The 11,710-nt window shown below is 45.5% G+C and overlaps 2 protein-coding genes across 3 annotated transcripts in view; one reads left to right on the top strand and one right to left on the bottom strand.

The window, feature by feature from the left end:
• Nucleotides 1-1,413: 1,413 nt before the first annotated feature.
• On the bottom strand, nucleotides 1,414-7,691 carry YIPF6 (Yip1 domain family member 6). Its single transcript, XM_042807085.1, has 7 exons — nucleotides 7,563-7,691; nucleotides 6,594-6,722; nucleotides 5,985-6,063; nucleotides 5,533-5,575; nucleotides 4,382-4,507; nucleotides 4,118-4,275; nucleotides 1,414-3,523 (listed from the first exon to the last, which is right to left on the bottom strand). Exons 1-7 carry the CDS (start codon nucleotides 7,599-7,601, stop codon nucleotides 3,405-3,407), a joined length of 693 nt encoding a protein of 230 aa, XP_042663019.1. The 5' UTR covers nucleotides 7,602-7,691; the 3' UTR covers nucleotides 1,414-3,404.
• A 529-nt stretch (nucleotides 7,692-8,220) lies between these two features.
• OPHN1 (oligophrenin 1) overlaps nucleotides 8,221-11,710 on the top strand; it is a 67,314-nt gene continuing 63,824 nt past the window's right edge. For both annotated transcript variants that reach the window (XM_042807084.1, XM_032995913.2), the window contains exon 1: nucleotides 8,221-8,469. In XM_042807084.1, the coding sequence (XP_042663018.1) occupies nucleotides 8,316-8,469 (154 nt within the window). In that variant the 5' untranslated portion in view covers nucleotides 8,221-8,315. The remainder of the gene's footprint in view (nucleotides 8,470-11,710) is intronic.

The raw sequence follows: 11,710 nt of genomic DNA, 5'->3' as shown, positions 1-11,710 counted from the left end.
TAACTGGCTTAACAAGACAACATACCATTCATTGAACAGGCACTCTCAGTACTCTCATGTAATATCATTTTAAAGGACTATCATCAACATGAATTCTGGGCAGTTTGCAAATATCAAATAAGCTCAAGGTATTTTGCTTGCCTAAACCTGAAACTTTTCAATCGTGCTTTAATGTGCCCATATCTAGTTCGCTTTGGAAACCACCTGTTTGCTGAGGGGCAAGCCGATTCAATAAAAGCAGTGGCTCTACTGAACATCAAAGTTTGGCTGAGGAACAAATTCCAGTTTCAGCTTAATTTTTTCAAGTCACATAAGACAGTTAATCTTCAATCAATCAATCCAATGCTCATTTCCACTGGTGCTCATCACTTGCTCTCTCTGCCTTTCTAAGCAATTATATACTACTTATAAAAAGCTCTATGATTTTCAATAGATTAGCATCTTCGAGTTGAAAGGCCAAGCCACTCTTAGTGAAGCTCTTCCAGAACTGATTATAACATTATGGTGGGGAATTTATTTTTGACAAGATATACTGTGTGCTTTTAAGTGTCCTGGCGTGAAGCACATCTTACATGACAGAAAGCAGAGAAAAATTAGGTGATCAGGCAGTAAGTTACAGAAACTAGAATTCCTGGCCAAGGACATCAACATCCTCTACTCTCCGTTAGAGGAAACAATTAAAAACCCCACCATCCATAAGACATGTAACTTTATTCAACTGGAGGCATGGAAACTCAGAAAATCTAGTTTCCTACCTGCATTCTGCCAGCTAAAACCTTAAGGCAAGTTCCATCTTTAGTGGTATAAACCCACTTAAAGATCTTACTGCTTTAGAAGATGATAGCTTCCACAGTAAAGAAGGATTGCCATGAGTCAAAAAACAAAAAAAAAAATCCCACCTTCACCATACAACCACTATACTTTTGCCTATTCTTTCATATTAAAAACACCTCTCAACTAAAAACTTCAGTAACCAGTTGAAAAGTAAATCCAGTTAATATAATTTTCTTTTCCCTTGTATAGGCCAAGAGCAACGATACAGAACAAACTATCATAAGACTTATCTACGTCAAAAACAAGTATGGAAAAAGCTGGGATTTTAATTCCTCTTAAAAATAATTTTCCTTGTTTTCAAAATGATCCTGGATCAATTTACACTCCAATTATCTTTCAGATATAATATCAGCTTGAGTCACGAGACACTACAGAGACAGAATTCCAAGGCTTCCTCTAGCAGTACAGTTAAATTCTTGTGCTGTAGTAGGAAAGGAAGGTTTGGCTCAAAGCATCCCACTGCAGCCATCAATATCTTTACTATCTATTGCCCTTGAATATTTCTTTCCAGCTTCATAAAGCTAAACTAAGGTTTAAATGAATGGAAAAGTGCGCACTTGAAAGAGAAATTGCATGCTGTACCAGTCATAATTTAATGGAAGTTTAAAAACTGTCCATTTCCATGGTATACCCATGTCTACAAAATGCTGCAGCTCCTCTTGCAGCACCTTGGAACAGCCACGGACGGAGGCGCAAGGCAGGGAGCAAGAACAGCCATCAGCTTCACACGTACTCGTCAGTAACGACTGTTCCGCAGCAAAGCGGGGTCCCTGCTGAGAGCAACTCATTTTTCCTTCCCGACTTCTCCACAGTCCCAGAAATGCAAAAATGTACTTTTAATTAGCATATTTAGAAATTTCCATCCCAACTATCAAATACTTATAGTGTTTATAGCAGAAACTGCACTTATATATAAATATAAATTAGGTGTATTTACACCTCAGCAGGACCCACATACATCAACTTCAGATCTATCTGCATTACTACAGGAAAAAGGAAATATGATGCTCATTTCCAGGAAAAGTGACATTTTAACAGCAGCTTTTTCACCTCCAGATGTTACAAAGCTCCCCCCTTGAATTGCTTACTGAAAATAAGGGGCAACATAAATAGTTTCTGTACAGTTTTCAAAAAGCAATTCTACAGGTTGCAATCCCCATGCTGAAATATAAATTACACACTTGTACACCTGTATATGGTTTTCCAGGCAAGGTACATAAGTGCACCTACAGGGAATTGGAGGAGAAAGCCTCCTCCTCTTTTACGAAAGTATTAAGAAAAAAAGAAAAAACAAAACAAAAAAAAAAAACAAACAAACAAACAAACAAAAAAAAAAACAAAAAAACCCCAAAAAAAAATAAAAAAAAAAACAAAAAACCCCACACTATAGAAAAGGTTCTCACATCTCATTATAAGTACAGAGAAACAGTATGCTAATTTGTATGCATTATGTTGAAATGCTGTCCAGGTAAATGAAAGTCACATACAAGCAATTAAGACCGGAATTCATTCCTACTTCATAACAGCCACCACCTTCATCATGATTTATTTTCCCTCCTCCGACCCATTTTAAAACTTTTGGGCACAAGTCCTGGTGGGGTACGTTAGCACCCAAGCATCCTGCATATCAAAACCTCAAAACCACAACTCACTTCAAACAACCTTTTTTTTTTTTTTTAAAAAAACATATATATACACTTTCCTTGGTACTCTCCAGACAACTTTCCATTCTCAATATGCAGAGTGATAGCTAAGCCCCTGTTGCAAACCAGTTGTGACTGTTTCTCCATGACTTCTAACTCTCTAATCTATGGTCACATGGAATGATCTGTAACTATCCAGTGTAAACACACTCCCTCTCATGAGATACATGGATTAGTCAGTGTAACTATGGTGTTGAAGGCATTTGGCTGAAACACTCTTTCTTGACATATGAAGGGATGAAACAAATATGCAATACAGGAGTGTGAGCAAAGGCAGTTCCCTTCCACCCAGCTCCAATTAACTGCAAAATGGACCCAACTTATTTTTCATTAAAATCTAATTTTAAAGTGAAAGCTCACAGTCTTATGATGCACTTTATATACATTTTACCATTCTAAGTGAATGAAAAAGGAGTCAACAACATTTCTTCCCTAACACATAACAGCAATTAAGTTCTATTATTTCATAAGGCATATTCATCTTCAGTGAGAATCCAAGCACAAGCAAGAATTCTGGCAAGTCGTGTGATCCTGTAACTTCACCTTCATCTACCCAGTGTCTTGAAATTCCAGAGTCTCCTGCTCTATTCCTCAGATAGAATAATCCCTATCACACTGGGCATTTCTTATTTAACAAAACTAAAGAGCAGGGCTAAATAAAAAACCCCTCAGCAGCTGGACCTCTGTATCTTTCAAAAAGAGGGACACACAAATGACCAATTTTTGCAGTTCTCTGGCTTTATCCCATAACCTGCCTTTTTACAATAACTATATATATAAATTAGAGAGAGATAAAGCCAATGATTAACTGCAGTGTTCATGGAAAAAACTCCCAGTCCGTATTACACAGTCTCTTCCGATTGGAGATCACTGAGGTGTGAAGGTGAGAATCATCCAGCTGATAACAAAGTAGAAGAGGAAGATGGGGTAGACAACAAGAGCTTTGCGGTTCGGAGGCTGACTGTCTGCCAGGAAAGCTGTAGATGCTGGTAAAAAAAAAAAAGACTTGAAATGTGAGCAGTGTAAAACTAAAAGTCTAAGATCTACTGCAGATGTTAACAATTTTGAATTAGGATCTGCATTACAGTTATGCTGAGAGAGAAAACAGAGTAATCCATTGCTCAATACCAGTGGTCTATACTCACCGAATAAAATTTTATCATATAGAAAGATAAATGCTGATTAACATTCTGTAATAAGAGTCAGCCTTACAGATTAAGAACAGGAGAAATAATGCAAGTGCATCTGTATGAAATTAGCATTTCCTAGTAGTATTTATAACACAGTTCACAGAATAAAATACCCAGTAGTCTCACATGGAGTTTAATATTACATTACCACCCTTCGACCAAAGGTAATTTGCATATCAGCATGAAAATCAACAGGAGCACAGGCAGAGGCTGAACCTCTGCCGACACAAAGATAGGCAGAACTATTTCTACAATACTTCAGCAACCTAGGAAACACCTTAAACTACAATATCCATTGGCTTTACCCAACAGAACGCATGCAGATCTACCTCCTTAAGCCTTGAACTACTCAGTGCACACAACAGTGTTGTGAGTGCAAAAGGTACTCACCTAATGTTGACCAACCAAACATAGCTACTACTACAATAAGACGTATAATGAAGCTGACAGTCCCAGAACCTGCCAGCAGCACCAGTCTGCACACCAGCATTGCTACTGTCAGGGGCAGGACACAGTAACCCAGAACGCACAGGCTCTGAAAAAAGGATCTGGAAAAGAGAGACATAAACAGGGAAAAAAGTAATCAAACCAAAGCATTGCAGAAACTCCATGCATAGGAGCATTTTAACTGCTACTAAATAAACCAGCACTCACATAGTTCCTCCGAGAAGCTTTGAGTTTAGTGTGATGACAACTGCACCAAACCAGATGATGACAAAGACCTCAGCAAATTGGGGCCCTCCATCATCTTTACTATCTGCTGATCCACCCTGAAGCATCCTGTTGTAGATAACAGAGAAAAGGAGTCATTTGCAACCGATGAGTGAGTTTTTGTTGACTTGGAGTAGATGACAGAATAGGAGCCCAAAACATTGATCCCCAGATAGACTGCTGACTGATCATTTTTTGTCCGTTTTCTTATTTTCAGTAGTGTCCTCAATTTTGTATAGGAAAGGAAAATGCTTGTGGCTCAATAGAGGGCATTTCAGCCCATTTGTTTACTGTTTTGAGGACTGTGTAAGCAGATAGAGAACAAACCCACAGACAACAGGCTAAAAGATGAAAATTAAGATACTAAAAGTTTGGTAACCTCTCCAACCAGGCAGTGTGGCGCATGATAAAACACGAAAGCCTTAAGGAAAGCCTTAACTACAGGACAGAAGCAATGAAAGCCTGGAAAAGTGAGCATGCATCGATTTAAATATTTAAATTACACTGTCTACTTCTGCTAAAGCTTAACCAGCATTTTACTGTGTGGTTTCTGTACAAACTACACAGGTGTGCTTCAGTTGATAGATCTCACCAACATTTCCATTCTACCCCCAGGCAGATCTGCACACACAACGCTCCAGTAGAACACCAGAAACTCCTGGGAGCCACCATCATCTCCATGTAGGAACTACTACAACAGTTTATCTTTTTCCATTGATTCTACAGGATATGCAGCACGTACACTGCAGCTCTTGGACAAAGTTTTTGGCCTGCAGGTTAGGGTCAAAGTTGGCCAAATGCATTAAAATCAAGGACAACATGAATCAGAATACCTATCAGTAAAATCATTCTTATGACAGGGGACTAGGAAGAATTCACCCTTAAATCCCAAATTTACAAACAGGAGGTCCTAATGGGCTTGAAGTGTCACAAACATGTTTTATAAGAAAATCTGAACAGGTAGTGTCTGCAGAAGACCAGAGAAGGATCAGATGAACTTGACCTTTATACATGCAATCAGAAATTTTTAATTTCTCATTTCTCCAGTGTAAAAGACTATAAAAAACACAAATCCACCCACTATAAGTACTTACAGTGCAAGTGAGACACAAAGCACCAAAGGGCCCCAAAGATCCCCTGTAAGTAAAGGAAATAATAAAATCATAAACATCATAGAATGATGCTGAGTTTCATCTTCCTGGGAGTAATAAAGCACCTTTTCCAGCTCATGATGTATCTTCTTCCATATTATACTTCCTTATAATTTTCTTATTTAGCATCTTATACCACGTTCTATAATATAATTTATTCCAAACCTGCCAACTGCTAAAGCTACCTGTTCTACATATTCTGGCACATGTTCTACTTTCAAAGACCATTGGTAACACTGATTTTTCACGTTTGCTATTCAACATTCCATAACAACAGAGAGAACGTGGAACAGACACTTCTGAACTGCCACGTTCTACTGAACCCTTCCTTTTCCCACGTAGGCAAAGTCTGTTGGCAAAACATCCTTTCAGGATTTTGCAAATCTTATACGTACAGTCTCTGAGGAGTGCACTGCTCTTCTTTGGATACATGACATGGACAAATTTCTTCCCAACAGCCTTCAGATCTCTCATCTGAAATAAAAAAAGTAACACTTTAACTTACCTCTTCATAAAAATTACTGTTCACAACTAAAAGCAGGAAGATAGAAGTAAAGGAGTATTGATGGTAAATCGAGACAGGATCCAACTCAAAAATTTCTGTAGCATCCTCTGCAACAAACAATGCCTACTTTTTCTGCGTTCCTTAACACACACAATATCATATCCTTTCATGACACCCAATTAAGAACAATAATTTGTTTACTCCTCTAGGAAAAGAAAATGAATGAAAAATCCTATTAGTCAGGAGAGCTTTCTCCCGAGATCCATCTCAAGCCTTCACCCTTGCAAAGATTTTGAGATCACAAAGAAACTCTGGGGGCGTAATTCCAGTACTTTTTGGCCCTCAAAAATTAATTTTACGTGACTAGTCCTTAAAGAAAAAAAAAAAATCACCAAACGTACAATGAAGTACAAGTCAAGTAGAGCTTGATAGTTTTTACTTAACAGTTGGGCAAAGGTATCAGCAAAACACGTGTTTTACCCTAGAGTCACAGACTCACAATAGTATCCCTAACAGGCTCATCCAGTGTAGAGTAATCTTCATCAGGAGAGTGAGATCCGACAGGAACAGTAATCTCCCCTTCCACTGGAATATCTTCAGATATTGACACATCTGCAAGACCTGCAAACTAAATAGTTTTTAAAAGCTTTAGAAAGCAAGCCAGCTCATAGTCACTTCACGGGGTTTTCAGCTGGGTTTAGGATGAAAATAACTGCTTAGAATTCACAGATACAACACTTAATAACATGGTCAACAGCAGAGCCCTTCCTGATTTAAACAGCTCACAGTCTAAAGAGGGGAGTACACATGTACAAGCAAAGCATTTCCATTTTCTTCAGTAACTCCCAGTAACCTGCTTTCTGTCCTCTATTTAGTCAGCAATAACTAAAGAAAGTAAAAAGATTGTGCTTTTCAAGTAATATAATGCCTTACAGCTGCATAGCCACACCGGTGCAGCAAAGCACGTTGTCTTTCACGAACTCCGTGGGGAGACAACTCGTGAGCAACTGGACAGACATTTACAGCCCGAGCAGAAAGCCAAGACTGTTAACAGCCGAACATTAACAGAACTGATTTCCTCCACCCAAGCCGAGAGTTAATTAAAGCACTCGAGTTCCCAGCGACAACTACAAACAGAAAACAGCCCGAGCAGTTCTATTGTAAACTCCGGGGCAGGCGGGAAGCTGCGGGGGGGAGCGGCAGGAGCCCGACCGCTCCCTGCCCACCACCGCCCGCCACGGCCTCCCAGCCGCCGCTCGCCGCGCACCCCGCCCCGGCTTCGCCGAGGGGGGGGCCGAGCGCCCCCGGCCCCCCGCACCGCGCTCGGCCGGAGCTTGGAGCTCCCGCGGCGCCGCCGAGGCCGGTCGGGCCGCGGCTCCCAATCCCGCGGCCGAACGCCGCCGCCCCTCCCGAGGCCCGTCAGGAAGCCCCGGGGCCGCCCGCCCGCTCCCGCCACCCGCAAACTTACCAACGGCCCCCCGGCACCGCTCCCCTCCGCCGCCGCCATCTTGGCTGCCCAGACGACGTGGAGGCCACGCGGACGTCATCACCCCGCGCGCCGCCGCCGCGTCATGCGCCGCCAGGGCGTCCATGGCAACGCGGGTCCCACCCCCCCACCCCCCCACCCCCCCCCCCCCGCCCCGCCGGCAGGGGGCGCCCTCGGCGCGCGCGGCCGGCAGCGCCCGGGGCGGCGGAGCCGCCCGAACCCTCCGCGGCCTCTCCGGACCCGGCCCGGCCCGGCCCGGCGGGCTGACCCCACGTCCCACCCGGGACACGTCCCCTGGGCATTAACGCGGCGGCCAGGCAGGGCGCTCACCCGAGGCCGCCCCACGCGGGGAGGGGAGAGCGGGCCCACGACGGCGGCGAGCTTTGCCCGGCGGGACCGGGCCGGGCCCGGCCCTCGCACGACTACAAGTCCCGGCAGCAGCGGGGCGGCCGGAAGCGGGGGTCGAGCGGGGCGGGGGTCGCCTCGGCCGAGCGCCCGGCCTGGCCCAGCGCGGCCCCGCGGTGCGGGGACCGGTGGCGGGGGGAGAACCGCGGGCGGGGGCAGGCCCCGCCCGCCCGATCCGCCCGGGGCAGGGCCGGGGGCGGTGCCCGCCGGGGCGGCGGCATGGCCGCGGCGCGGGGAGCCCGGGGCGGAGGGAAGGGGCCGTAACCGCGCCCGCCCCGCAGCGCGGCGGTGCCGGTGCCGGCGGCGGGAGGGAGCGGCCGCCGCGGAGCCATGGGGCACCCGCCGCTGGAGTTCAGCGACTGCTACCTGGACAGCCCCGACTTCCGAGAGCGGCTCAAGTGCTACGAGCAGGAGCTGGAGCGGACCAACAAATTCATCAAGGAGGTGATCAAGGACGGCAACGCGCTCATCGCCGCCATCCGGGGTGAGCGGGGCGGGCAGCGCCGGGGGGCTGGCGGCCTCCAGCCCCGCGGGAGCGGGGAGGGGCCGGGGGGCCGTGTCCTGGCCGTCACCGCCGGTGCCGGCGATGTGCCGGTCGGCACCGTGGTGCCGGAGGTGGTTCGGGGACGGGGCCTCTCCAAGGCTCCCCCGGGAGCAGCCGGTGCTTCTGCGCCCCGGGCTGAGCGGGATTTCTCCTTCTTGAACATCACCCGGCAGACGTTGGTTTTGGAAGCCCACCTTCGCCTTGGCTCCCCTGGAGCCTCATGCAGCCGGGCCCCGGCGCTTGGCAGCTGCCTTCGTCGCCGGCATGGCCTCGGGGCGGGCTGGCAGGCCACGGGCAGCGAGCTCTGCCACCCGCCACGCCGCGCTGTCCCGTCCATCCAGAGCTGCCCCTGCGCGGGGACAGCCCTGACCCCACCGCCCCGGTGAGCGGGGCTGGCACTGCCAGCATCGCCCAGCACCCGCGGCTGAGCTGGCTGAGCTCTCCCCAGCACCGCCTTCGATAAGGAGAATAATCTTCTGTTCGGGGAAGGTGCTTGATTGTTTTGTTTCACCAAAGAACGAGTGGAGCGTGGCCAGGGCAGCACAGGTCACCTCATCACCCAGCCCTGCTTCCTTGGGCTGACACGCTGCAAGAATGAGAGGGCTCCATCCGGGAATAGTCTTTAGTCCTTCTTTTGTTGTGGGTGGTTTATTCTTTTTTTTTAATAAATATGAGAAATTTTTTCCAATTAAATATCGATATCAGTGTTGACTTTAAAGGAGTCACTTGTTCAGAAGTACTGACTGAGACCATCAGAGGTACCTGGGCCAGGGTCTATCATCTGAAACCACACAGTCCAGTGTGTTTAATGCTTTACTGACCTATCCTCCAGCTTAGAATTTTTTTTTCCTCCAAGAGCTGTAGATACCTTTCCCCATTTTGTCTCTCACATCATCTCTGCTTTTATAAGTATGCATTAAAATATGTCCAAAAGTGTGTGACAGCATGGCAGCTATGAATGCTGTGCTTGCATGTGGCCAAATGAAGACAAAAAACATTAGCAGGGCAGAGTGTGATCATATGCTGTTTTTCTTGCCAGCTGGTTGGTTTTTATTTGGTATTAATAGGTTTAGCTGTTGCCCTTTTGTTAAGAATAATTCAGAGCTTCCTTGTTATCAAGGCCATGGCTGGAATAGCCTGTGTTTGCCCATCTGGAAAATGGTAAAAACAAAAGCAAATATGACTGAAACACCAGACATCACAGGACTATAAGACGCTAAAATGTACTACAGAAAACCTCCAAATCTCTGCTCAGTCCAGGGCAAAAAAAAAGGCAAAAAAAGAAAACCAAAGGGAATTAAACACGCCTGCTTGTTAATGTAAATACTTTGCTTTTTCTTCATGACTTTGGTCAAAACCATTTCCCTTTTTATTGTTTGTAAGCCCTAATGCTGTGCTTGGAGTAGGGATGCGAGAAGATTTTGCTGGGTCAGCAGACCCGTCTCAGTGAGACTGGTGAAGGAAGAAGGGGAGAAGTAGAAGGAAAAAGCACACCCAGACAGCACAGATAACTCCCCAGGACTGAGGAAACCCCATTTTTTTTTTTTTTTTTTTTCTGAAATGCTGCGGTTGTGGTTTTGTGCTGTTTTCTTTTTAAGGGTGCAGCTGGAGCAGCAGGCAGAGGGGTGGCCTGGCAGAGTGGGCAGGGCTGGAGATGGTGCTGAGGCTGATACCTGCCTGGGCTTCCATACGTTCCTGGGATTCACCCCCTCCTGTTTAGTTAACAGATAATCTTAAAAAAACTCTGGACCTTCCTCTGAATCCTGTCTGTATGGAACAGTGGATAGGAATCTGGGACTATTCACTGTCCATTGCCTAAACACCTTGGGCTGATGGCGGGTAAATCCTGCTTCCCGGTCTGTGACCGCGATGGCTCTTGGTTTGTTTCTAACTCCTTGGCAGCGCTGTGGGATGGATCTGTCCCTCAGCAGCTGGGAAGCAAAGGTGATGATAGTCTCTCCAGGACAGGGAGAGTGAGATTTCTTTGTCAAGGGTAGACAGTTAATTATAATGATTGTTCTTATTGGACCTGTCTGTTATCTGCCCAGAGGTCCTGTCCTCCACCTTACCCTTTTAACGAGTGAGTCACCCTCTTGGTTAAACCTTTGGCCAAACTGTTCCAAGGTATTGACTCAGTGCACTGAATACAGACCTCTGGTGCCTTTACAGATGTATATATTGTCTGTGTGTCTGCTGTTTAATTTATGAATGAACTCCTATATAAGATTTAAAGCAAATCAGTCCCCTGTTTTGCTTAGACTTGTAGAAATGTCAGACACCTGCTGTCTCCAGCTGGCGGGCTCTTCAGCCTGACATGGTGATGGAAACTGCCGAACAAAGGGCTCGGGTGCAGCACAGTCTGTCTGGATACAGGCACATGCATCCATGTGAATTATGCAAGCACAGCAATGCTTATGCGGGCTACCAAGAAAAGAAGTGCAGTTTCCCATTGCAGGAAAATAGAGTCTGTTGGGCTTTATGTGATCTGCCCCAAACACAGTCCACATAGACTTAAAAATCTGAGACTGCTTAAAGTTGCCTTTTATTTTCCATTTGCCAAGTAATAGGGGGGAAAAAGTGAGCGTGACTTTACGTGGAGTTCCGCAGGACCTTAAGTTCACGCACTGGATGAAGCCAAGTGTTTTTGAGTTGTCTGTGATACGAGAAGCGTGTATGTTGTTCTTTTCTTGGTTGCTGGCAATTTTCTTGTTGAAAGTGTCTGACCAGTTAAGGTTGTCCTAGCATACCTGCTGGATAGTAAAATATTAGGAGTGTTGTAGCAGAGTCTCTAGAGGCTAAAAAAGAAAAAAAAACACTTGATATCACTTTATTATGTCAGCAGCACAAGCTAGACATCCCACATCTAGTAAATGCTATTTTGGTGACTTCTTTTTGAGATATTTGGATGTATTTTGACTTTTTTGTAGCCCAATAAAAACTGGTAGATTAATTCACCATGATTGTATTTGTATCAAACTGAGTGCAAATTTTTTAAACAAGTCATTCAAGTAGCCTGGAATTGTAAATGCGTAATATGAAATGCTTCCAGTGGTATGTGTTTAGCTGTTAGGTGTGCTGTTTTAATTAAATGGAATGCTTGTTTTACAAATGCACGTACTCCCATTTCCCAGTTTTAAGTCTGTTTGCAGCAATAGTCAGTGATGGCGAGTGGTGAATCACT

This window comes from Tyto alba, unplaced genomic scaffold (genome assembly GCF_018691265.1).
Source record: "Tyto alba isolate M040663 unplaced genomic scaffold, T.alba_DEE_v4.0 Super-Scaffold_5, whole genome shotgun sequence".
In the NCBI taxonomy this organism is placed as follows: Eukaryota; Metazoa; Chordata; class Aves; order Strigiformes; family Tytonidae; genus Tyto; species Tyto alba.
Note: the sequence above shows the minus strand (reverse complement) of the source record. Positions and strands in the feature narration are given on the sequence as shown.

Coding starts and splice junctions, on each gene's coding strand:
- YIPF6 (XM_042807085.1), bottom strand. CDS start 7,601: ATGGCGGCGGCGGAGGGGAGCGGTGCCGGGGGGCCGTTG. Junction 6,723..7,562: donor GCGGTGCCGGGGGGCCGTTG/GTAAGTTTGCGG, acceptor AAAACTATTTAG/TTTGCAGGTCTTGCAGATGT. Junction 4,276..4,381: donor AAGCTTCTCGGAGGAACTAT/GTGAGTGCTGGT, acceptor TCTCTTTTCCAG/ATCCTTTTTTCAGAGCCTGT.